Source organism: Papaver somniferum, unplaced genomic scaffold, assembly GCF_003573695.1.
Source record: "Papaver somniferum cultivar HN1 unplaced genomic scaffold, ASM357369v1 unplaced-scaffold_10, whole genome shotgun sequence".
NCBI classification, from domain to species: Eukaryota; Viridiplantae; Streptophyta; class Magnoliopsida; order Ranunculales; family Papaveraceae; genus Papaver; species Papaver somniferum.
Genome location: NW_020618825.1, coordinates 13,234,209 through 13,260,895, shown reverse-complemented (window position 1 = coordinate 13,260,895; position 26,687 = coordinate 13,234,209). Strand labels below are relative to the sequence as shown.

The 26,687-nt window shown below is 35.6% G+C and overlaps 1 protein-coding gene and 1 long non-coding RNA gene across 3 annotated transcripts; one reads left to right on the top strand and one right to left on the bottom strand.

Annotated features, from left to right (window-relative positions):
• Window positions 1-16,074: 16,074 nt before the first annotated feature.
• Window positions 16,075-17,579, bottom strand: LOC113326369 (protein BFR2-like). Its single transcript, XM_026574108.1, has 4 exons — window positions 17,425-17,579; window positions 16,536-16,831; window positions 16,194-16,487; window positions 16,075-16,082 (listed from the first exon to the last, which is right to left on the bottom strand). The coding sequence occupies exons 1-4, from the start codon at window positions 17,577-17,579 to the stop codon at window positions 16,075-16,077; spliced, it is 753 nt and encodes a 250-aa protein (XP_026429893.1).
• Window positions 17,580-21,360: 3,781 nt separating this feature from the next.
• On the top strand, window positions 21,361-24,083 carry LOC113326969. Of its 2 annotated transcripts, XR_003348643.1 has the most exons (5): window positions 21,361-21,827; window positions 22,256-22,628; window positions 22,955-23,052; window positions 23,217-23,409; window positions 23,763-24,083. It is a non-coding gene; the product is annotated as an uncharacterized LOC113326969 (long non-coding RNA). The 2 variants fall into 2 exon arrangements; XR_003348644.1 differs by lacking the exon at window positions 23,217-23,409 and having other exon boundaries at window positions 21,365-21,827; window positions 23,763-23,941.
• Window positions 24,084-26,687: the final 2,604 nt, after the last annotated feature.

The window sequence follows — 26,687 nt, the reverse complement described above, 5'->3', positions numbered from 1 at the left end:
AGTTAGCCATACTTGGCTAACTAGATGAGCATATTAGGCCCAATGAACAATATTTAGCTAAAGAGAGGAGCTTCCTAGGCCTAAGTAAACCCACTTTTGGTGTGAAATATTAGGATACAAACACAAGCGATTTCAATATAAAAATGTAGACAGCTAACTGAGTACAAAAATTATCACAATCGGAAGCAAAATATATAAAAAAAACAACCAAATACTTTTAATCGGTGGATATATGTAAACGGTTTATTATAAGCTTTGAAATTCGAAATTTTTGAAGTAAATTCAGATTTGAGGCCACATCTATAATCGGAAGATAATGGAATTAATCAACTTCCGATTATTAAAGATGTAAAATTACAATTTTTACAAGTTTGCACAAATTTGTTTTTGGAGCCACTGAAATATTCGGAAGTTAGATAAATTTACAATATTACCGATTGTAAAAGATAAGACATAAGAAGTTCTATTATTTTGGAGCCAATTTTATAATCGGTAGCAAAGATACTCTACATAACTACCGAATGTTGATATTTTTGGAAAATCAATTTGGGGGTTTTCACATATTCGGTAGTAATCCCCTTTCATGAAACTACCGAATGTACATAATTTTCACTCAGTATGTTATATCGGTAGATATGTAGATACATTATCTACCGATCCTAGGCAGTTCATGGCATTCAATACATGCAGAAATCGAATTTTCTTGTTTACAAATGCATACAAACGCATACAAAGTGGGTATTTGAGTTTCTTAACACAATACATGTATGTTTGATGCATCATTAGGTTCGATATCGGGTGATTCTCCGTTTTCTTCCATGAAAGCGTCGTCTAGGGATTTCTCTCCATAAAAGTTTGGATCATTCAACATATACCCCAAATCGTCTTCTCTAAACGCTAGTGAACCTTCAACATTATATTCTTCATCATGTTTCTCACCTTCTTCTTCATACCCATCCATTTTTGTTGTTGATTTAAGAAAAATATGGATTTTCATTTTTTTTTCTCTTCTTCTTCTTCTTTAGAACTCAAAAGCTCAAAAATTCTAAAAATTAAAAAAAAAAAAGATCCTCAAAATTTTATTTATCTCCCGATTGAAATACTGACTACCGAATGCCTACATATCTACCGATCATTGAAGGACAATTTTTCCATTATGAATTACGCGAGATAATGGGGGAACTCAATTTAGGTTTGCGTGACTCGTTTTTGTTTTATCGTTGGCCCCTAATTCCATTCGAGTGGCCCCTAAAATGCTAGGCAAAATACCCAGAAAGGATATTAGAAAAGTATATTAAATATCTTGGTTATTTGAATGGTAGTCATTAGGGCTGCACAACGGGTAGGGTGGGTAGGATATGGCCTATACCCGCCACCCTACCCGTTTACTGGCGGTTAAGAAAATCTTTACCTGCCACCCTACCCGCCAAATAATGGATAGGGTAGGATACGGTTAAAAAACTGGCGGATAGGGTAGGGTTGGCGGGTATGAGTAGGGTATGTGCACCACTAGGTAGGGTGGGTAGGATATGGCCTATACCCGCCACCCTACCCGTTTACTGGCGGTTAAGAAAATCTTTACCCGCCACCCTACCCGCCAAATAGTGGATAGGGTAGGATACGGTTAAAAAACTGTTGGGTAGAGTAGGGTTGGCGGGTATGGGTAGGATATGTGCACCCCTAGTAATCATAGTTTGCTTGTCTTATACACCTATGAATTCAAATCTAAGGGTAATTTAACAAAAAACTTTTTAATTAACTTAATCAATTAAATTAAAATATAAGATTAACATCGTGTAAAAATAGTGTGCACAAAATTGATTTCTTTGTTCTTTGAGAATGTGTACACTTATGTTCCGGAAAGATCGCCCTCTCTTCACGTGATGGTGATGGAGTAAAGTTTACACAAAGACTAAAAGATGGTCTAAAAATGCATAGGACGTACCCACGGTGGCCCACCACACCATTCTGGTCCCGAAATGATATGTTTTATCCGTCGTTCTATACGGACCGCATAGAAATACTGTGCAAAAACCGCTCCTCAGGGCCACTGTTGGACCCATCATGAAGAAAATGTGAGGGGTGCGATTTTTACATGGTTCTCCCATGAGGTGTGTCAAGAGTCTTTAATGTTTTATTGAGAGTGGTATTTCAGAAAAATCTCTATTTTCCAGATGATTAAACAGTGGTTCTGCACAGACCGCCTGCATAGACCACACCAAAACCAAACTCTAAATTTGTCTCACAAATTTTTTTGGCGTGAACCCAGTGGACCCCGCCAAGGACAGCAGGGGATCATGATTTTGTGAAGCTTTTGAGACGGTTTTTTTTTGGCTGTTTTTTTTGTTGTCCGTGAAGCATTTTTGATGTTTGATGATTAAATACGGTGATGGTGGGGTTTAGGGACAATAGTCTATTTTAAATTTATAACTTGTTGAGAAAATTCAATATCAAATTCTGGGACGGAGTAGCTACTCACTGAGAGTCTTCTTAGGGTTCAATTTTGACTCTGGTTGGATCTCGGGTGTAGCATTACTCCCCGCCGCAGAAATTTAGTTACTCTTAAGCATCAGTAACCTTAGCAACATAACCGATATCCGTCCCTATTTACATCCCTATTTCTCCATTCCTCTAATGCCTGTCCATTAGGAATGTACGAAATATATCTACGTACCCATAAGATCTGCTACTTTTCCATACCCCAAGAGAAACGAAACACAGGCCCGTATCTTCTCCTTCGTCTGAAACCTTAATTTTGGAATACTTCTTTATCATTATAAAAAGGGATATTGATATCAGATTTTTTAACAATTTAATAATTTTCATGCTGATCAAGTTGTAGCTACCATAACTAACTCCGAGGGTACTATTAGTATTTCCAAGGACATATAAAGGGGCGCCCTTTTTTTTTATAAGCAATAAATATTATCTCGTACTTAATTTTCTTTTAGAAAAAGAGGAGACCCTCGTTGTATTAATAAAATGAATCGTAATTTTCAGAATTACGATAAACTATTACATCGTCATTCCAAGATTGAATGTTTAGAAAAGTTAAAACAGCCCATAAGCTTTTGTCTACCCAATTATGCTTAATTGCATATTTGTTACAAAACACAGCTAGATTTGCTGTCCGAATTATTTGTATTCTCATAACTAAAATGAAATCCTTAACTATGAAATGTATATCAAATAAGGTATGATTGTGAAAGTTTGCACTAATCTTGTATCTTTAATGCCTATTTTTTCTCGATAAGAATCTTTGTTTCCTAGCTTCTACATACTTTCCTATTAGCCGCATGAGAGTTAGTTGAGAAACACTCCTAAAAAGAGATGTTGCGTCCACTTCATTTTTTGCCCATGAGAAAGCCGCATCAGCGCTTTCCTTCTCTAACTCATTTCCGGTTGTGCAATCTGCATGCAACCCTCTAGCTTCTCTGATTTTACTTGTAAGATCAAACAAAGTTATCCCAATGTTATCCTTATTAGAACAATGTTTATATACTTATTCATGTTTCTTGTTTGATCTTCAATCTGCTGTGTAGTAATTTTAAGAACATCATCATTTGTTGGATTATAGTACAGAGACTGTTGTCTCGTACTTATTTGAAATAGAGTAAACCTCGATATCTAAACGTTGTTCTCTACGCTAAACTATTAATCTCTACCCTAAACTATTAAAAAATGTTTTTCTACTATAAAAATAAAATAAAATAAACTAAAGATTGTACTTATTTGTTTATTTACGAGACTCAACAAAAATACCAAGGGGATTTTAATAAAGTGCCACACTTCCAATTTGCAGTTCAAGAACATGCCACCGTTTTTTTCAGAGTTTATTTAATGCCACACATTTGACCTTTTCCATCCAAAAAAACTGTTGCCATCAGTTAATGCATAGGTGGCAGTTATCCAGCTTAGTAAAAGACATATACACCCTCAAATTCATAGTGTACCCGTCTATAACCAATTCAATCACCATTGCGTTGTTCTGTTGCCATGAACCATCATGAGAACGGCGAGACTCCATACCAATTTCTCGACTTGCAGATAAAGCCCATCAGCCAGCGTATACACCTTACCTCTTTCCGTCTTCTCACTTGGACGGAACAACACCTTCAACTGATCCGGACGATTTGTGAGAAAGAGAACGGCAGAATGAGCATCTTCTGTAATGCACTAGCTGACATGGAGTTGACATCCTCTTCTTGCCCTCGTGTTGTTGTTCCAAGTAGTTGCTTTTGTACCTCCAGAAGTACAAGGCTAAGGAAAATTTCGTACCAAACCTGAAGCAACTCTTGACATAATCCATCCTTCCTCGACACCACATGATGCTGAATTGTGCACTATTATCATTAACTGAATCCTTGACATGAGGTCATGTTCCTCTTTCTCAACATTAATATCAGATTGCCATAATTTCGCACTTCAGATCCTCATCTTACTAGACACAACATCATTAAGTTGCCATATCAGCTTACCCACTGCTTCCACATGCCTCTTGTCTCGAATTAGCGAATCCAACAATCTGAGAACTTCCCAAAAGACCTCTAACTTAATCATTTCCTGAGTGTAATCACAAACATAACACACTTTCCTCTTGGTAGTGACATCAGCACATTCAATGTTTGTGGAGTAAGTGCGTAGATTGATGCAGACAATATGAATTAGTGAAGCAGAGATCCCACTCTCTACATTCTCTCCTGCAATATATGCCGAAAATTCCTGTAAGGTCCAGAATACCACTAGCCATAACTGACTGCAATGCAGCTCCCCTCTACCAGTATCAGTGGAACTATATATATATTTTTTACAAAGTGACATTAAACCCAATCTCACCACTCTTACAATGACCCAAGAAAAACTGCCATTAAACCCAATCTCAGCCACCGTCTCCTGTAATTCATGACCACCATTTGATCAAAACCAAATTGGGCAAAAACCGATATTCAGATTACATCAAAACCCCCGATTCAATTCCTTGGTTGCTGTTTGAAGAAGTCCTGTATAGGAACGGTAGGCATCCACCATCTGCCACACTTGTAAATCCCAATTCAAAAAATTGAAATCGACCATTGCTTCAAATTGAATAGGGATTTAAACATGAATCGACCCACCAATCACAACAGCTCAATCATGTTTTTTCTGTGGATACAGCTCAATTCTTCAAATTAATACTCAAACCATTGCTTCAAATTGAAATCGACCCACCAATCGGGATTCAAATCAAAGACATGCTAAGTTCTCTTTTCTCCACAGAAAAAACCCTAGCTCTTCGATTTATCTTCAAAATGGTTTCAGAACATTAATTAAACTTCAACCCCTTTGTTCTACATCTAAAAGCAACCCTAACTTCAGAAATCCTATGTTCGATCTACAGCAGCAACTCCATCCTCTTCATCCCGTGCTAAAACAATCAGAACAGCATCACCGACAATCAACTCTTAACGTTTCTCTTAAGTTTATGATATCATAATCACAAAATCTTCTCACGGAAACACGATAAGAGAAGAACGGGGGAAAGAGGAAGAAGAAAGAACTGACGGGGAAAGATGGTGAACCCATGACTAGTATAATAGGGTTTTCAAGGTTAAATATGTAAATCGCGACAGATTATTTTGACCAAGTCAGCGAAAAAGACCAAGTGTGTGGGTCCTGACGGAAAAACTAACGGTTGTGGCATTTAATAAACTCTGAAAAAAACGGTGACATTTTCTTGAATCGGGATTTGCAAGTGTGGCAGTTTGTTAAAAATCCCAAATACCAATTTTGAGAAGCTCATAATTTTAAAGTAATCGGCAGAAGGTACGTATTTTCAAGTTGATCAATTATAGATATGTTATTAATTAGTTAATTAATGCAGTGGAACCAGTATTAATACAGTTGTGAATGAACATTATACTTGAGAGAAATGGTGTAGTGCATGGTTTCTAGAATCGTGCGAGATTCAGAAATTTCAAGATCAAGTCATTATTTTGAAACAGAATCAAATCTTCAACGAATCGGTTAAATTCTTAGATTGATTCGATTCTTGATTTGGTCAAACGTCAGACCAAGAAAACCATGGCATACTAACTGAAAAAGAATCGAACCATTTACTTTCTATTCATTTGAGTGACACTGAACACTCAGCTACGCCCATCCATAGTTTATGAAAGACGTATAGTTATTTTTATACTTGTTTTGAACGAGTTCATAAGATCTCTCTATCACATTCCCGTCATTTGCAAAGTATTTATTCTTTTTTCTTCCCTCAATGTATGTTTTAGAACGAACATTAATCTAAGATTCATGAATCATTATACGATTCGACCCTCAAAACTAAAACAAACAAGTCACTTTGCACGATTTTACAACCTTGGTTTTTTTATTTTTTTTTAAAAACATTTCACAACCTTGGTGTAGTGTGTACATATTATCTATCTTATATTGAAACAATAAAACAAGAAAGGGCATGGAGCCAGGTTGATGGTTAAGCTTTTGTCTGATGCTGATATTACCACTATAACATCAACTACCAGTACATATATACTCGAGGTAGAAACTTACATTAAGTATATTTCTATTTACGGAAAATGGGTCATTTGTCCAAATATTTTTAAATCACTGTTCAAATGGACAAGTAAAAAAAGTTTGGGTGAAATGGCCAAAAAAAATAGTAAGGATGAAACTGGTTTCATCCTTACTTAAATTTAAAAAATAGCAAAGATGAAACTGGATACATCCTGTGTAAATTAAAAATAAGAAAAAATATTTGAAAATGGACACGATGAAACTGGTTACATCCTGCCTATTTTTACATTTTTGTCCATTTAAACAGTATCAAAATCTAACTGTCCATTTCACCCAAGAATTATTGATTTTGGTCTTTTTAACCAATTTTGTGTTCTACTTATACAAATTGGATTTCTAAACTTTATAAATTTGGAAGCTCTTCAAATTATATACCTAATGAGTACAAATATAAATATTACATTTTTTTTAATAAGCACAAAAGTCGCTCTTTTCAAAATAATTATTCGATTAAAAATGCAAGCATGTGCATAGCTAGCACATTTGCTCTCACTAGTATTCATCATGAAATCCATAAAACTCCAATACCTTCTTTTAAGCAAAATAAAAACCCAATACAGGTGTTGTTGTATATTACTAACAATATACATCTAGAATTAAACCTAGTGTAAGAAAAACCAGAGAAATACTACATTTAACTTACTCCGGTAATAATATTATTTAGGGAAACCTACCCCGGGGAAATCAGGCTGTTGAATGTTAGTCCGCTTCATCTCTGCACCACTAACTGTTGCGCCTTTGAAATCTTCTTGTTATTGGCTTACCGGTTCGTCCTTGCTCTACATCATTTGAGCATTGGACGGCACCAGATGTACCCTTGTACACTCACCGACAATGTTGCATTCACCTTGCAGTAGCGACCCATGTTCCCCATTTGCTGTAGTTATTTTCTGCATTGACCGGCGACCGACGAGCTTGTCTTTCAGTTCCATAACCTGTACACATATGTACATGTAATATACACCAGTTAATATATATATATATATATATAGACACACACACAAAAGTTTTATGTTCATATATATGTAGCTATAGCTACTAACCTCTTGATGAAGACGTTGGTTTTCCCTTGTGGCGATCTCGTAATCCTGCTTAAGTACATTGTATAATAGTTCGATTTTCTTTGTTTTCAGCCTAGCACGTCGATTTTGAAACCACGTCGCTATTTGACGATGATGAAGTCCTAGTTCCTTAGACAACTTCATTTTCCTTTCTTGTTCCAACTCGCTCTATTCTTTCTTAGCTCGATATACCGATTATTCGTCGACGAGTGAACAATCAGTGGCGTTGGAAAGGATATAGAGCCGGAGTAACAACAGCCAGCTAGTAGAGTGAAGTTTGAACCAGAAAGAATAAAGTGAAGTTGATGTTGTACCAACTACCAAATGTTGGAAAAGGAACTTGGCGATTAAGGATGGGTCGGGTTATGTACTGCCAAACTAAAACCTACTTAAGTAACTATATATACTAAAAATGGGTCAATTGTCCAAATATTTTTAAATAATGGTTCTAATACACAAGTAAAAATTAAGTATGAGTGAAATGGACATCAAAAATCCTAGACAACTATGTCCTTCATATTTATGGTTTTTTTCTTTTTTGTACTTTCTCTCTCCAATTTGAAAATAAACAACAAAAAAATTCATATCTTCCAAAATATATATCGAATTTTAATAAAATTTATATTTCTGGATAGGATTTTAAATTATCTAAAAAACAACATCAATTGTCGATAGTAAATTCGAAAGTTTTTTTTCCAAAAAAATTAGCAAGGATGAAACCGGTTGCATCCTGCTTAAAATTATTCCAAAATTAATTAAAATGAAACTGGTTACATTTTGGCTTAAACTAACATATGACGAATTATTCGAAAAAATAGATAAGATGAAACTAGTCACATTTGAGTTGAGCTAAAAAAAAATTGTTTCCAAAAAATATATAGGATGAAACTGGTTATATCGGCTTAAACAAAGATGAAAAGAAATTATTGGAAAAAATACATAAGATGAAACCGGTTACATCCTGGGTTCTAAGATAAAAAAAAAAAAAAAAAAAATTGGAAAAATACCTTAGATGAAACTGATTACATCCTACCCTAAATTAACGCTGAAATTATTCGAATTTTTTGAACTTAAACTAAGTTAAAAAAATTTATTCGAATAATAGCCGGGATGATTCTAGATGCATCCTAGCTTGAATAATCATTTTTTACACCACCGTCCATAAAAATCACCACAAAAGCAACAACCAATACAGTTAACATGATTCGCTAACATCACCACCGCCAAGACGACTACTAGTAACAAAATCATTTTTGCTTTTGCTTTAGGGTCGACCAATCCACTTAGCTACCTACCTAACCAAACAGAGCATATGTCAAAGGAATCTCCGATTAATTTATCATAGAAATCACTCACAGCGTCATCATCTTTAACATTTACATCCAAACTCAAGAGAAGAACAATTCAACACGCATATTTGGATTTGGTATTTTATCTACAGCTTCTTCATTTTTTTTCGTGCTCAAAATTAGCTCCAAGGCTAATTAAATACTTCGTGATTCATCCCTTCAACTGAACCACCGGGTCTACCTCTCTATAGTTCTGTATCAATTTCTTTAAATTAATCAATGTCATATCCTTAATCTTGCTCTTATCTGAATCTGGATAAGCTTCAAGTCAACTTAGATCTGACAGTCCATACGAATCTTTTTAATAAATCTGCAAATTCACTATCTTTTCTTGAATCAGTCGAACGATTACTGGTAAAAATTGCCGGAGTGCTATCGACCTAATGGAGGAAAATGATTAAGATAGGTGATAAATTGCCGGTCAAAAATTTAAAGGGGTAATAAGAAGAAAAAAATTGTTTAAATAAAAGGGTTTAAAATGTTAAGGGATATTTTAGCTAAAATGTATCTTTTTATTTTTACTTTTTCTGGATGGAATATCCAAACGGTATATGTGAACAGTATCTTTTTGATTCCCGTGCATACAAACAATATCAAAATTTATTAGTCTATTCCATCCATGAATTATGAATTTTAATCTTTTTAACTAATTTTGTGTTATTATATATAACCAAAGCTACCATCTGTATATAGATGCAGCATTCGAGACTTGAGAGAGAACTGTAGGCTTATATGAAGATGCTCCAGTTTGCTTGCCTAAATGAATGCTTTGCTTTTACAACTTTTTGTAGAAGTGAATGTCTGTGCACTGAGGCCTGCGGTATTAAAAGAGACCTACTCCATAAAAAGAAAGAAAGATCGCAATGTGCAAAGAAACTAAGAAAGTGACAGTACAATGAGTAGATTGCACAAATATCGGAGTCTGTCAAATGATATGACAAATGAACGGGCCAGAGAAGACACAAGCAGATTTTGAGAGCGAGAGATGCATAGTTATCGACTTTTAACTCAACCCCAGCAGGCAAACTCTATCCAATTCATTTTTTTTTTTTTGAATGTATTTTCTTGAAAATTGGGAAAAGATGAAAAATGAACAAAAATGGTTAACAAACATCAAATGAAAACTCTTTAAAAACACCGCCTAATTGGGAGCCCCGGAACATAATTAGAGTCCCCAAGCTATAGGATAAAAAAGGTCATGAAATAATAAATTGGGGATTATCCCTTATCCCATTTTAAAAAAAATTAAACTACCCTTAAATCATTAATGTTAATTGTGTTGATTAGTTTAGTTAGATTAAAATCAGATTTAAGGATAAAATTTTGATAAAAGAAAAATTGTGTTTTTGTGTTGTGGAAATGAAGGAGGTGAGTTTTTGGGGGGAAACTTAGGGTTATTTGAAATGAGTGATTGTAGTGGAGGAAGTGATGTTGGCGAAGGTTTAAACAACATACATGATTGTTTTGATGGTGAGATTGTGTCAACTAATCCCATGGATTGGATGTTTGATGAAGAGATGCTAATAGAGGAAGCTTTGAATAATGGTGCAAATGAAGATCATATTGCTCAAAATGAAGGAACCAATCCTCAAAATGAAGAACCCGAAGCTCAAAATAATCAGGTAAACTTCCTATACTCTTCAAATCGCATGAATGGTGCTCCAAGTGGTCGATTCATGGTCACTATGCAATAGCTCAGTGTGAGAGTCGTTAGGTCGAGAGTATAATAAACTAACGACCCTTATGAGTCGTCAGTGATTTGGCACAGAAATAAACGACTCCAATCTGCAAATTTTGCAGGTTATCAAAAATCGTCAACCAAGTTTGATAAAGTTGACGACTCCAACTTTTAGGTCATCTAGAGTCGTTAACTCAATATGTTTAGAACCAAACGACTCAAAAACTTGTTACTCTCTGTAGATGTTACTCTAAGGGTCGTCAGTTTATTTTTACTATATAATGACGACCCTAACAATCCATTTCATATTTACATGAGAGACGTTATTCCCTACATCTCTAAATACTGACGACTCTACCTTTTTTTCCTTATAATTTCTGATTTCATAGAAACATTTCATTGAATCGTAAAAGGCATACATCTTGCATAGTGTTGCATTGAAGGAAATGAAATACAATAGATAATAACGGTGCACTTATTCACTTAACCATAAATGGCGTAATTATACATAGTGCTTTCCAAGATAAAATAGCAATCGTCGAACTCAAACTTTTTCCCACGAAGCACATCATATCGCGCATACGCCTTCCCCAACTGAAAACACAAAACAAAAACTTAGTAAGTATTGTTCAAAGCTTTTGATAAGTGTTACCTCTTGTTTAAATACTTACTCTTATAGCACCCAACATATTGGGCAAGGCTTCCCTTACGGCCTTCAATTCTCTTTTGAAAGCATCACATTCCAATTTTATCTCCTCGAACTGTTCCTTGGCGAGTTTCAAAGACCTTGAGTTACAATTCCGTCTAACGCCACAAAAACGATGAATACACGGTTCCACCAAGCATCCGATGTTTGATCAATGTCTTTTTCTTGATCTTCAAAGTGGTTTGTGACTGTCAACCAAGATCTCACAATGACACAATTCTCCTCAGCAGTGTAGGGAGTAGTCATGGTGTTGGTAATTATGGTTTTGGTTTTTCTCTTGGATGATAATGAAATGAAAAGATAAGAGGTGAGACATGGGTCTCTATTTATAGAATTGAAAGACCCAACTGCCTCAACCACATTTGGTGGAGTTCAATTCTCCAATAAATGCAAATACTATCATGAGTCGTTAATATATTACGTTATAACTAAACGACTCTAAGACTCTGTATCATCCGTCTTCAGGTTTGTCAAGAGTCGTTAATATATAACCGAACGAAAAATCTATAAGGAAACCGAGCAGAATGGTGTACATATGTTTGTCAAGAGTCGTTAGTTTACATGGAGAGTCATCAACTTTTATTAAAGTGTTGGTATTGTTAGATTTTACAAGTTGACGACCCTTATTTTACGTTTTTTTTGTTAGTAAAAGGTGGCCTACGAAGTCGTCAGTTGTCATTTTAGCAGATTGACGACTCTTATATAAGAGGAATTACCATAATGTCAGTCAGAAAAGTCGTCAATCTGCAAAAGATTGGTTGACGACTCTAGAAGCATGTCGTCAATATGCAAAATAATGGATGACGACTCTAAGGGCCGAAAAGTTAATTTGTGAAGAGTCATCATTTGGAAATCTAAGATCTTAACGACCCTTTAATGATGGTTTTGTGTTTTCTTTTTTAGTTGGTAGTGCAACAAAATTCCCAGCCAGAACCCGTATCTACGATTGGTCCGGATACCTCCCAAAAATATATGACTGATTTGATACGTTTCCCTTAGCCAAATCGATATATTTATATATTAAAATAATTTTATTATTGATCTCATGGTTGTCAAATTTGTTTGCTCGATGTAGACATGGGCTACCAAGGATGACATCAAGGAATGGGTTATCTCCAAGGCAAAAGAGAAGATGTGTGTGGTTGTTCAAAGTAAACACGTCGATTTTAAGAAGATGGAAATGATACGAATTTTTGGAAAATTAGTAACGGCTCTAGCCTATTACGAATTTTTTGTAACGGCCATTTGTAACGGGAAATTTGTAACGGCCCCTAAGCCGTTACGGATTGCTGTTACTAATCCGGAAATTTGGTGTAGTGATTGGGAAGACTACACCAAGGAGTGGACAAACCAGTACAAGTATGAAATGAACATGTGGAATTGTTTGGAAGGAACACCAAGTATTTTGATTCAACTACATAAAAAGTGCAATGCGAGAGTATGTTTAAGTTAGAAATATGGTGTACCAACATCATCCACAAGCTCCTCTTAGAGAAAAAGTGAGTAATCCGATAATATTTATACTTATGGCATCGTTAAAAGTTCCATACTAACATTTAAGAATTCATTGAATTTCAGCTGGAACATTTCAATGGGCTGGAGAATTCGTAATGGGAAAACTAAGTTCATTCACCACAAAGAATATACGACGTTGTACCGACATGCAATGAGATTTATCGATGAACACTTGATGTGTCAGATTCTAGATTTCCCATACTAACCCTCCGTTGTCGTTCAAATTCATTGAAGAACACTTGATGTATCACATTCTAACTCGTCTGCAATGCAACATTGATGTAATGTTATTTCCTTAATGAAATCAATTTCCATTTTCGTGCCAACTTATAAGTTTGTAAAAGGGGTCGACAATATAAAAAAGCTAAAATTGACGACCCATGAAATAACTTTGACGATCCTTAAAACAAATTGACGACTCTTAATTGTATTTTTTTCATTGGCGAGCTTTAAGTTAATAAATGGTTCGTCAATATGGAATCGTTAATTCTTCGTATAAACATTAACGACCCTTTAATTAAATCAAATTGAGAGGTGGTTTGGCCTACGGGTGAGTCGTTGATCTGCAAAAAAATGTGTTGACGACTCTAACACTCATTTCATTTCGAGAGGTTTTGAGTCGTTGATCTGCAAAACATTTGTTGACGACTCTAACACTCATTTTTGGAGTCGTTGATCTGCAAAAAATGTGTTGACGACTCTAACAACACCCTGACATATTTTCCAGCTTTTCAATGTGATGGTCCTCATAATTTTAACAATCATATAAGCAAAGCAAATTATAAACATTATGCTAAATTGTTAGGAAATCCAAAAAATACAAAATAGTTTTAACAAACAAACCATCCAAACCAAACCGATAGTACGAACTATAGAAAATAGTTGTATCTAAGAAAGACATAAGTTAAAGTCGACATTACCAAAAGACATAAATTCTAGATGTATTAAAACTTTAAAACATCTCCCCACCCACTACCACCACCTCGACCTCCGCCTCGACCTCTTTGACTTCCATGACTTGATGATGTCCGACTTTTCTTTCAAGGACCCTGTCCAGGACTGCCCCTTGGAGAACCAACTTCTTCTCCACTATCTTGATCATCACCATCTTCGTTTCCTTTACCCTTTTCAGCACGTTCTTGTCTTAGTTGGCTAGCTGTTCAGCAAACATTTTCTTCGCTTGTGGATTTTCAATGTGTTGGCAGTACTCAACGTACATACGACTTTGCTCAGGTTCGATCACTTCTACTTTGTCGGCTTTACAACAAAATGACTTCGTAAAAATCTTCATCCATTCCCTCTATTTGCATTCAAATACCGATTAAGATTAACATAATTAAAATTGTATGAAAATGATTAACACAATTCGAAAAATATGTACTTACCACAAGCTTAAGAATGGTAGAGTCGGGTCTAGTGTCGGCTGTAGAAGCATAGGAAGATGCTTTATTGCTCCTCCTACCCATAATCTGATCAATCCTTATCACCCGACCGTGGGAGAATCCTTCGTACCATAGCATGTAATCTTCACTTACCTCGTGACCTTCATTAACATGCTCCCAATAAGAGATGTCTACCTTACTAGTACCCAAATGCCTATTGTTCCAATGCTCAGTCTTAGGCTCAGGTTCGTAAACAACATCCAACGCCTTTCCGTCCGCCTTGCATTTCTTTAAATTATATTTGAACATTGGTACATAATCCTCATCGGGTGAATCTTGAATATACCCAAGCCGACGCATTACTCTGATCGGATTGTACATTGAATATCCATAAGGGTAAAACAGAGGGCCATGGTAATATACGAGATCTTGGATTCCTCCTACCCTATCTTCCTTGTACGAATCAAAGTTTACCTCTTTGGCTGTCATGTTTTCCAATTTTTGGCGCATGGATAACAACTTCAACTTATGCGTTTCCTCCTTATCCTGACTCCCAGTGTACTTGTATCGGGTTCCTCTTGGTTTAGTATTGTCCCATGTTGGCTCTAATTGGACATCTTCATCGCCTTTGATCAATGAAGGGAAATGCTCGTAAATCCACACCTAAAACAAAGCACAAGGAAAAGGAAAAGAAAAACAAAAATTTAAAAATATAGTCTAACAAATGTTACAAACAACGAAAAAATTTGATATCTCAAATTACCTGAAGTAAAGTCAAATTCCCGTTCATTTGAGAAGTTCGTTCCCCGGATGCCTTTGCTAGCTCAGCGTTCAAATGTGCTACTACAGCAGTCCCCCACGAATACCTACTCACCTCCTCCAAAGGGTCCAAAAGTTGAAGAAGGTTGGCGCTTACTCTATTTCCTTTGGTATCGGGAAATATAACCGAACCAAGGACATATAACAAGTATGCGGCTGCCGTCGCACGAACTTACAAATCAGATAGTAGTTGATTGTCTTCGTCTCTCTCAAGTGACGCAACATACATCTTTCTAATAATTTTGAGTTTAAACTCTCTCTTTGGGTACTTTTTTCCCTTGACGAAAATCCCAAACGTTGTATCTTTATCCCAGCCAAACAACTTCTTCGTCAATGCATATATTTGATCCCAATTTAGGCTTTTATTGAACTTGTCACCTGTAGGTTTTCCTTCAACCTGCAATCCTAGAATCTGTTCTGCATCTTCGGGAATCAATGCCATCTCGGCAAAATGGAATTGGAATGCATCGACTTCACCATAATACCCCTCACAAAAACATGATACTGCAGTATTGTCATACGCAATCACGAAGTTCTCAACTGCAGCATACATCTTTCTAATAATTTTAAGTTTAAACTCTCTCTTTGGGTACTTTTTTCCCTTGAAGAAAATCCCAAACGTTGTATCTTTATCCCAGCCAAACAACTTCTTCGTCAGTGCATATATTTGATCCCAATTTAGGCTTTTGTTGAACTTGTCACCTATAATTTTTCCTTCAACATGCAATCCTAGAATCTGTGTTGTATCTTCGGTATCTTCGGGAATCAATGCCATCTCGTTAAAAGGGAATTGTAATGCATCGAATTTACCATAATACCCCTCACAAAAACATGATACTGCAGCCTTGTCATACGCAATCACAAAGTTCTCAACCGCAGCATACAAAACTGAGTTCTCAAAAATGTCTCTCACTCTTGCAGATTCACCTTCTAGAGGCCATATTTTCATTTTTTTTCATAAGCATATTGGTGTCTAAAAAGACGCGTGGCATTCTTATGATCCTACAAAATACAAAAAAATATAAATTAAACATAAGAAATTGAATATCAACATACCATATGAAAAGCAAAGTTGAGAATGTTACAATTGTCTCGTTGATGGTACGGGCCCACGAGCTATCATATCCAAATAGAACTTTGCCGCGGTCTTTAGGTTCACCTCTGGCTTTCCCATTGCTAAGACGAGTAAGCTGCAAATGCTGGGTGTAATGTATCGCGCGCTGGGTGCGATTGGGACTTTCTCCTTCGGCTGTGGCTGCGCCTCATCCTCTTCAACCTCCTCCTCCTCCTCACCACTACCACCATCATTTATTTCATTACCATTTCCATCATCCTCATCCCCCTCTTCATCACCGCTACCACCAACATTTCCATCATTACCATCCTCATCCTCATCATCATCATTACCTTCATCCTCCTATTCCTCAATCTCTGCCTCCTCATTACCACGATTACCACCATAACCACCCTTTCCATCATTACCATCATCATAATCAGCATATTCACTACCTAAAGGAATTTTTTCATGTTCCGCGACTTCTTCTTCATCACTTCCAGTTGCAGATATAACAGGAGAGGATAAAGTGCTTGATTCAGACGATTCACCACCTGGGTCTCTGGGTTCGCGGATAAAAAAGGCTACCTCACTCGGTGTTTTTCCTCGTAATATACCGTCATTTAAGTATTTTCTGTGGCAGGGAGGTCTGTATGGAGGAGTTACCATGGCAAGCTTATTTTTTTTATTCTTGCTACTGTAGGCCAAAGACAACAAAATATCAAAGAGTCGTCAGAAAAAAATCTTAAAATAAACGACCCTTACAAAAACTAACGATCACATGTATTTAGTTAACGATTCTCAATTTATGCTTGCCGATTCAAGCGTTTTTTCTTAACGACTGTTTCATTATTTGGGACAAAGCGATGGTTTGGCATAACATAGAATCGTTAATGAATAAAAATGTTCGTCTAAAGAATCAGCCACATTTAACTTATATGATTAATGACTAGATGCTCTAGCACGCAACCACACTAGAATTGCTTTCACCTATTACTCATGGTTAACGATTTTTGATGAACTTAACATGCATGTCAAAAATCGTTAAGAAAAAAAAATGCTTAACGATTATAACCTAACTACACCAGGGATAGTTTTCTCTGCCACTCTAATGGTTGACGATTTCTCAAAATTCCAACATGCAGAACAAAAATCGTTAAGAAAACAAGCCTCATGATTAACGACTTGAAATCTGAAAATCCAATTTTTCCGATTCAAACCCTAATTTTTCAATAGAACATCAAATTAAACTCAAACCCAAGTTAGAGTTGGGGGTTTTAGTGTACATACCATCTGATTGGAGCCATTTCCTTCTCTGGCTGATTTGATTTCTCCGACTGATTTGATTTATTCCTTTGTCTCGAATAAGACTTCGCTGCATTAACGTCCTCGACGAGATTAGGGATTTGATTTTCCTTTCTAGCGGTCTGTTTTGTACGAGCCATGTTTGTAGAAGAAGTTAATCGTCGATTACGCGATGAATCGGTTGAAGGAAAAAAAATTCTCTAGTAGTTAATGGAGGAGATGGACGACTAGAGAGAGGGGGAGGGGAGGAAAAGAAGAAGAATTTTGATTGAAAAGAAAATGAGGGTCTCTTCTTAACGGTTAATAGGATTTTAGGATTAGGTATTAGAGAAGGGTATGATGGTATTTTCACCGTCATTTCAGAAGGCCCATATAATTTTTGGTGTGAGTATAAATTAGATAAGACCCCTAATTATTTTCCAGGGCCCCTAATTAAACGGTGTTTAAAAACCATCACTTGTAAAAGAGGATTTTTATTAAATGTCAGACGAGCGGACGAGCAAAACATCGAAATAAACGGACTTCCTGCTAGATTTGTGGATGCCAAGGGGACCCATCAGTTGGGTTTGTACGATAAATGTTGAAATTGATTTTTTTTTTTTATGTTTTTTTTTCCTTACGACTGATAAAATCTGTTATGTTTTTTATGTTTTCCTTGAAATGTTAAAAAAAATGAAAGAACGATATTTACTGCATAAGATTACAAATTAAGGACCTATCAAACTCTAGATTATTACTATTCCCTCCATACCTATTTCTTATAGGAGGACTATTGTTTTTCCTTGTACCTTTAGATAGTCGGAATGACAATTCCAAGATTGTTTTTAACTATTTTACCCTTATTTATGTTGTTTGGTTTTCATCACAATCCGCGTTTATGTCTCTAACATAGGAAATATAACAAATGGCAAAACAAGAAAAAACATGAATATTTGTGAAATCAAAAAAGATTTCTTAATCTAAGAGAATTGGTCTCTCCGCCTATGTATGAGGTACGGAGGGATTATATCTTAGTAAGGATATTGGTTGAATATATCAAATATATTACTTCAAAAGTTAAATATATCAAAAAATTACTTAAAATATCCTACTAGATTAAATATATCAAAATATTACTTGAAATATCCTACTAGATTTAGGGGGTGTATGGAATTTGGTTGGTATGAGGATAGTTAGATATCCCAAAACATCTCGTTTCGATAAGGATTTATGCGGAATCACTAAATTAATATTAGGGTTATAAATTGGGCGGCTTTGACTGCGCGTTCTTATTAATAAATGGAATGGGATAATGTATCAAAAAAAATAAAATAAAATGGACTGGAATAGGCTAAAACATTTCTTATCCATCAAACTAAAAGGATCCGAAAGGGCAGGGCTATTTATCTAATAAACTACTCATGGTCCGGCCAAGCCTGATATGTAATTTGGGCTCGGGCAGCTTGAATATTACAAATACATATAAATAGAAAGTCAATAATGCAATACTACACAAGTTTTAGTTAAAATTAATAATCGACAAATCCATATAAATAGAAAGTCAGTAATGCAATACTACACAAGTTTTACTTAAAATTAATAGTCAAGTACTTCCATGGTTAATTCATTCAAATTTAGTCACGCTCAATACATTGTAACCAAATTAGTTCATTCAAAATCAAATAACTAAAACTTCAAAGGAAAAAAACTCTATTGGTGACTCAAAAAAAGTTAGCAAACACAAAAAAACACTAATCTTAGGTAGGATTAGCCGTGTAGAAAAACTCATCAAACTCAAGAATTATAACTTTTTTTTTTTGGGTTTTTCCTAGACCTAATATATTAAATGAATACGAGATACAGATGAGAACAAGATAAACGAAAGCTCCTATAATTTTTCTGGAATTGAATCATCTGATCAGAAAAGTTCCTTAGATTTTTTTCCAAGATTTTCTCATATATATATATGGTTAGCAAACCTAGATTCCTATGAAACGAAAGTTGAAAAATTGCCATTAGAACAATGGGATGGTTGACTGTATTAAGTGTTTATATCAAGTATATTCTAGGATGAGGAAAAATGAAAACAACCACTTGGGATATATAAAGGGGTAATATTGATAGGCTTACAAGACCGGTAATATTGATAGACTAACAAGGAGGGTAAGGAAATTTGACTTGTGGCATGTGCCTGTTCTTTTATTTAAATGGGCTAGGACGGGCCGGTCCGTAATGGGCTACGTGCACTCATAGATTGTCATGGGACAGGACGGACGATACTGGGACTTAGGTTGCCGGGCAAATTTGACATCCCTACTAACAGGGGTGTATTGGATTATGATTTATGTGGATATTTAACAATCCTAAAAACTCTTAGGTATTCAATTAGGATATATAAGGAATCATTAAATATCCATGATATTCAATTAGGATTGTTTTAGATTCCACAAATATCCTAGGTATTCAATTTATTTAAGATTTCTTAGGATAGTTAAGGGACAAAATATATATGGATTCTTATGGATATTTGTAGGCAAAATATGTATGTTATTATCTCATATCAATCTTAACCCAAACCACATGAGTTTCATGGATTCTTATGGAATTTTTTTTTATCACAACATGCTATGTTTTTCCACCACCACTACTACAAACCACCACTACAAACCACCACCACCACCACATATCACAAACCAACACCAACACCAGCACAACCACCACCATCGACCACCGCCTCCACCACCAACCATTACCTCCACCACCATCACCGCCACACACCAGCCACCACCGCCCATGCCCACCACCATCATCACCGCCACCACCAGACACACCAACCACCACCGCCCACCCCCACTTTTGGATTTTTTTTAAGGGAATCACGATGACCTTGGTTTTTTCAAATATATTACTAATTGGTAATATACTTCAATTTTTAAAAAGCAAATTACTCCTAAGACAATCCATTATAATCCAAAATCATATATCTATAAGAATCTTAAAAATTCTTTGAGAAACATTATAAATCCACTAAATTCGGGTAAAACTAATATCTAATTTTATCTAGATAAATCCTGATCCAATACACCCCTGTTACATGTCCATAGTGTTCAAAGGATTCCTTAAGATTCCACAAATATTGTAGGTATTCAATTTATTTAAGATTTCTTAAAATAATATAGAGGCGTCAATATATATAAATATTCTTATGGATAATTATAAGTAAAATATATATTATTATCTTCTATCAATCTTAACCCAAACCATAAGAGTTTCATGAATTCTTTTTGAATATCTTATATACCGCATCTTACTGCACAAAAGTGGTTTCGTGCTCTCCATACCTCGCGGAACTTCAAAAATAATGAAAAAGCTCTTAAAACAAGTTAGGCTAACAAAGTGTTGACACTTTAGAACTTGGTTTAGGGGTGAGCATGGTCCGCATTGGTCTGGGTTTGGCCACATCGGCCACATCCGCCGATCCAATATACGGCGAATTTCAATTTTGACATTGACATCCACGTCCAATCTAACATGCAATGGATTTATTCTATAATCTCCCCTTCTTTAAAACACTAAGTCATATGGGCTCCCACATTGCACGGTGAATATGACATCCCCTCAAATTAAATTAGATAAAAGTTTTCATACAGAGCAATTCTGGAGAGGACAAGTAGCGGGACTCTATTGGTCGGAGTAATAAAATTTGACTTACACTCTGTTTACATTCTGTATTTAACTGGCCGTTTATAACACCGTTAGTGAAAACTGGCCGTTTATAACACCGTTAGCGAAAACGAGGATATACAACACTTATGTCAGAGTTTACCCCTAAATAATTCATTACCACTTCGTTTACACTGGATACTTAAATGGACGTTAAGTTAGGCCGTTGGTGTGGACAATACTTCCGTTGGAGTAAAACCTAAACGTAAAAAGAAACGAGCCTCCGTTTCTTCCCAATTACATCTTCTGTTGCTTGCTTCTCTGCCATTTTCGTGCCTTCAAACCGAGCCTCTTATGAACTCAACGATCAATCTTCAATTCTTAACTCAAATCCTAAATTATTCTTGATGTAATCTTAAATCCATGACAACCCCTTTCAATAGCCATCGATTCCAATCACCAGAACCTATTATTCATCACATCTCCAATTACTTCTCAAACCCTAACTGCAATCTCGAGTTCAAACTAAACCCTTGTCTTACTTAAGGTTTCTAGGTGCTGTAAATTCGATCAGTGAGGTGCTGGTGATGGATGGTGGTAATCTTCGATGATTGAATTTTTGATAGCTATGTAGTATGATTCAATCGGATTCTGAAATGGATGAGTTAAGCTTCACAGGGAGAAATCAGATGGAGGAATTGGTGAATGTTGATGAAGAATTAGGGTTTGGTGGATCTCCTAATCAGGTATGGATTCTATTTTTTTTATTTTCCCTTTCGGTTAATTCCTGTTATTAAGGAAAATATACCTTTGAGGAATTAGTGTTGTTTTGTAGGCAAACCTATGTTAAATAAAAATGCAGATTGTTCACCAGATTTAGTTTATGCAGATTAGGTACTAATTTTCTATTTTTTAGTTTACGCACTTCAAATTCCTTGTATGTGGGTAGCTTAGACCTCAACCGTGTGATGAATATCACATTAATTGACAGTATAAGCATGCAATTCGCATCATAGATTCTCTCTTGATGATCTGTATATAATTGAGTACCCATTTGCTAGGAAGTTCAGATACTAAAATTTCTGAATTTGATATTTAGAAGTGAATTAATTTTTTCTTAAGTTCAACTGATTTTACTAAAATTAGATCTTTGATTGTGATGATTGGAATGTAGCATGTTGGTGGTCCATAACGGTGCAACCATTATAGAGACTTGGGGAGGGAATGGGACTGTAAATGGAATCAACTCGACTAGGAACCCCAGTACTTTGTCCAAAATAGATGATTTCTGCTTTGCACTTGGAGCACGGCCAGTTCACAGTATCTTAACTGCGAACAATGGGATGGCAGCCGTGAAATTCATTTGAAGTATAAGAACGTGGGCATATGAAGCATTTGCAACTGAGAAAGCAATTTTGCTGGTTGCGGTGGCCACTCCAAAGGACATGAGAATTAATACTGAACATATTAGAATCGCTGACCAGTTTGTGGAAGTTCCAAGTGGAACTAACAACAATAATTATGCTAATGTTCAGCTCATTGTGGAGGTATGTTCATTTTATTGTCATAATTGGATCATACTGATATTCGACAAGTAAACATATTTGGAACTCCTATAGGCTGTGATATTTTATGAAGGATTAAATGTTTCATATTCTAACAAATTTGGGCTTTTCACCATGGGATATGCACTATTGCAAATATCCAACGACTTCCCTATTAGGTATAATGTAGTAGCTAGCTCTTTTGGGAATATGCTAAGCTCTGAACTTCATTGACTATGCTTCCTGTTGGCTGTGTTTCTGCATGACCTATCTTAAGCTATGTAGGGGCCTGATCCTTTTCATAATTTTCTGAATATTATGCTTCACAGGACATTAATTTCAGGGTTAGTGCTCTGGCGGAGATGTTGCAGCCTGCATGGTTTTACACAGGTTGCTAATGAAGTGAGGTTCACAGTAGGGCCTAAAGGTAAGGAAATTTCCTTCTTAAAGGGAAGATGTTTGCTAAAATGTTTATACTGATTTCGCTAACATATTTCTCTTTGCTAAACAAACTTGAGTTATTGATAATTTCTATGTGAATACTTGGGTGATTATTTAATGTTTTTTTTTCCTCTGTTGTTCTGTGTTTAGATTATAAGTTTTTCATGGAAAAAAAATTCTGGGGAATGCCTGCGAAGAATCCATTTAGCTTTTTCACTGCAATTATTGATGCTGTGCTTGGTGCATTGAAAATTATGCATGTTGATACTACGTGAAAAATTATTTCTTTGGTACTCAAAGGACTTGATCCCGCTGCTTATGTTATGCCCTGACTATATATAAGGTCAGGTTGATTTTATAATTTTTTTAATTTGGATAGTTACGATATCGAATTGCAGGTTTTTCTTAACCTGTTTTCGATGGGATTTCATACTATAAACAAAGTTATGCATACAAAAATTTACTTAGAGCCTGAGTTATATCTTAGTTTTCCAGTGCTTAATGCAATCTGTGGAAAGGGTTGCATTTTTTCTATATAACTTCATTGTTCGCTTACAATATGCTTTTGCCTTTCTTTTACGTTCTCTTTGTTCTTAATTGCTACAGTCATGGTGAGAAGAAGAAATATAAGAAACTTTATTTTGTAGATGAGATTGAGAACTGACGCACACTGTATCCTTACTTCTGATTTTGCAGAGAGGAATCAGTAAGTAATAAGATATTGGGTGGAGTTGGATGTGCGTTTTTAAGGGCCACCCGAAAGGATTTAGGGGCCATCAATTTATACCCAGCCAAAGACTCTAGTTAAGGGGTACCCTATATGATATTGAAGTTACATAAATGTCCTTCTGGTAAAATTCTACTCATTTCAACTCTTCTTCTTCCAGTTTCATATTATCTTCCGATTGTGGAAGAAAAAAAAACTTTCCCTCGTTCTTGTGTTCAACCGAAACATCGCCGCGAATCGTAAAATCAAACATCGTCGATTCGTTTATAAAACAATGGATAAGGGAAATGAAACCCACAGACCTAGAACCAAAAACGTTGCTCGGGGTATCGATCCAAAGATTGGGATTTTGGCAAGAAATAAAGAAATTGTTGCTGCAAACGAAGAAGAACGCGAAGAAGAAGGACCCGTCGATGTAGTCGGTGGTTCGGTGGTTGCGATTCCGATAGTCAAACACTTCGTCAACTTCAAATGGCCCCAATAAGGTAAGAATCTATCATTTTTAGGGTTTATTTCGCTTTAATTCGACGAATCGAGAAAAAAAATTTCTAGGGTTTTCGGTTATTTATCCAGATTCGGGCGATATTCATGCTTATTTACTTCCGAATGTAGTCGTGTTCTTCATTTCTCAAGAACATCGACAGTATTCGGGAGAAATATTTGATGGTTATCGGCCGAATATTGTTGGCCATATCTTCCTGGATACAAACTGGTAATAATCGGTAGTTTAATGAATTTTGTGGCTCCCGAATATATTTAAGTAGACACACAGTATTCGGAAGTACACTCACTGCCGAATATATATATATACTGAAAAAATCTCAAAATTTCTGATATAGGAAAAATCCCATTTTGGGGCTAGTATTTATTCGGAAGACAATATAATGTTTTATACCTCCGATTGTGTAGGATAAAATTTTAGAGTTTCTGAACTCCAGTTGATGAATATTCGGTTGTAAACATGTTTAGTTATATTCCGATTGTTTTTCATTCGGGAAAAATATGTGTCTTCTTACTTCCGAATTTGTTTATTCGGGTTATAGTTTTGTACTTTTTCTTCCGATTGTGTAGGATGAAAAATTTAGAGCTTCTGAACTCCAATTGATGCATATTCGGTTGTAAATATGTTTAGTTAGCTTTCGATTGTTTTGTATTCGGGAACAGTATGTGTCTTTTTACGTATGTGCAAATGAATGTACACAGTTTACTGAGTGCAAAAAATGATATAATCGGAATCTAAAATATATAGTAAAACAACCGAATATAAATAACCGGGAGATAACTTTAATCAATAAACATCCGATTTTCAAGTTTTCGGAAATTTTATTTTGAGGCCACTGTTATATTCGGCAGTCAAATAATGTTAAACTATTACCGATTGTAAAGGATAAGAATACTGAGTTTTGAAATTTTTGAGGAATTCGTTTTTGGGGCCATTCGGAGGTAAATAACTCTACATAACTATCGAATGTAGATTTTCTTAGAAAACCAGTTTGGGGTTTTTTCTCATATTCCGCAGTAAACTACTATCTTGGAACTACCGAATATACATATTTGGTACTCAGTGTGTTATATTCGTAAGTTTGTTCGAGAAATTATCTACCGAATCTGGGTAGTTCATGGCATTCAATGCATGCAATAATCGGTTTTTCTTGTTTACAAAAGCACACAAACGCATGCAAATCGAGTATTTGAGTTTCTTAACACAATACCTGTGTTTTACATGCATCATTAGCTTCAATATCAGGCGATTCTCCATTTTCTTCCATGAAAGGGTCGTCTAGGTTTTCCTCTCCACAAAAGTTTGGATCATTCAACATATACCCCAAATCGTCTTCGCCATGATTCTCACCTTCTTCTTCATATCCATCCATTTTAGTAGTGATAAAATGGGTTTTCCCTTTTTTCCTTCACCTTCTTCTCTATAACTCTAACAACTCAAAAATGAAAAAGAAATGGAAAAAATGAAACATAAATCATTCTAATACTGCACCGACTACAATCGGAAGTTTGGGTAATATTTTGGCTTCCGATTGAAATCGGAGGATAAAAATGTTATCATATCCTCCGAATATATAAGGGTAATTTTGCCATTACGAATTACGCGAGATAAGGGCTGGCTACATTTTCCCTTTGGGTGACCTTTTTTGTTTTATTGTTGGCCCCTAAATCCTTTCGAGTGGCCCCTAAAAACGCGAGGATAAAGAGTACAAACAAGATTCCAGTTTCTTTTCATATTTATGTTACACAAGTGTCATTGTTCGTAAGGTGTCCTGTCTTTCTGTTTATATCGTTAATTGTTTTTGGGTACGGTTACCGGTTTAATTTTCATTTCTACCTTTGTTGTTTTAGATTCCACTTTTAGTTTATACGGGAAATAGTACACTGGTGAAATGTTGAATTAAATTTAATCAGTCTTTTACGCTCTCAGCTGGTGAAATGTTCTTCTAAGTTAAGAACAACCAAACAAGTACTAATCTCATGGATTCAAGTTAATTAATCTGAAGTAAGTGACTCATCGAAGAAAATTTGAAAGTTTGGTGTAATATTAGCACATTTTAGGAAAGCTCCTCTTGCTGCGGTCGCAGCAGCATAGCCCTACCTGGGCTATCAGCAAATTATTACCAAAAAAAAAAACAAAAAAAGTTTTATATACAAGTTTCGTTGGGAAGAAATATTAGCGTTTGGTTATGTATCTCAAGGGATCTATATTGAATTTCGGAAGAAACATTTGAGTCCAAGACAAGGCCCATAATCTTAGTAGATTATCCTAAAATTTGATGCATAAGTACCGTATAAAAAATCCTAAGTATGCATCGGGACGAGGCGAAGCGAGGCACATCATACCAAATCAAAAAATATGGTTAAAAGAAAAAGATGCACATCACGGGAAT

Coding starts and splice junctions, on each gene's coding strand:
- LOC113326369 (XM_026574108.1), bottom strand. CDS start 17,579: ATGGCTCGTACAAAACAGACCGCTAGAAAGGAAAATCAAATCCCTAAT. Junction 16,832..17,424: donor GAAATGGCTCCAATCAGATG/GTATGTACACTA, acceptor TTTGGCCTACAG/TAGCAAGAATAAAAAAAATA. Junction 16,488..16,535: donor TGGAAAGGGTGGTTATGGTG/GTAATCGTGGTA, acceptor AGGAGGATGAAG/GTAATGATGATGATGAGGAT.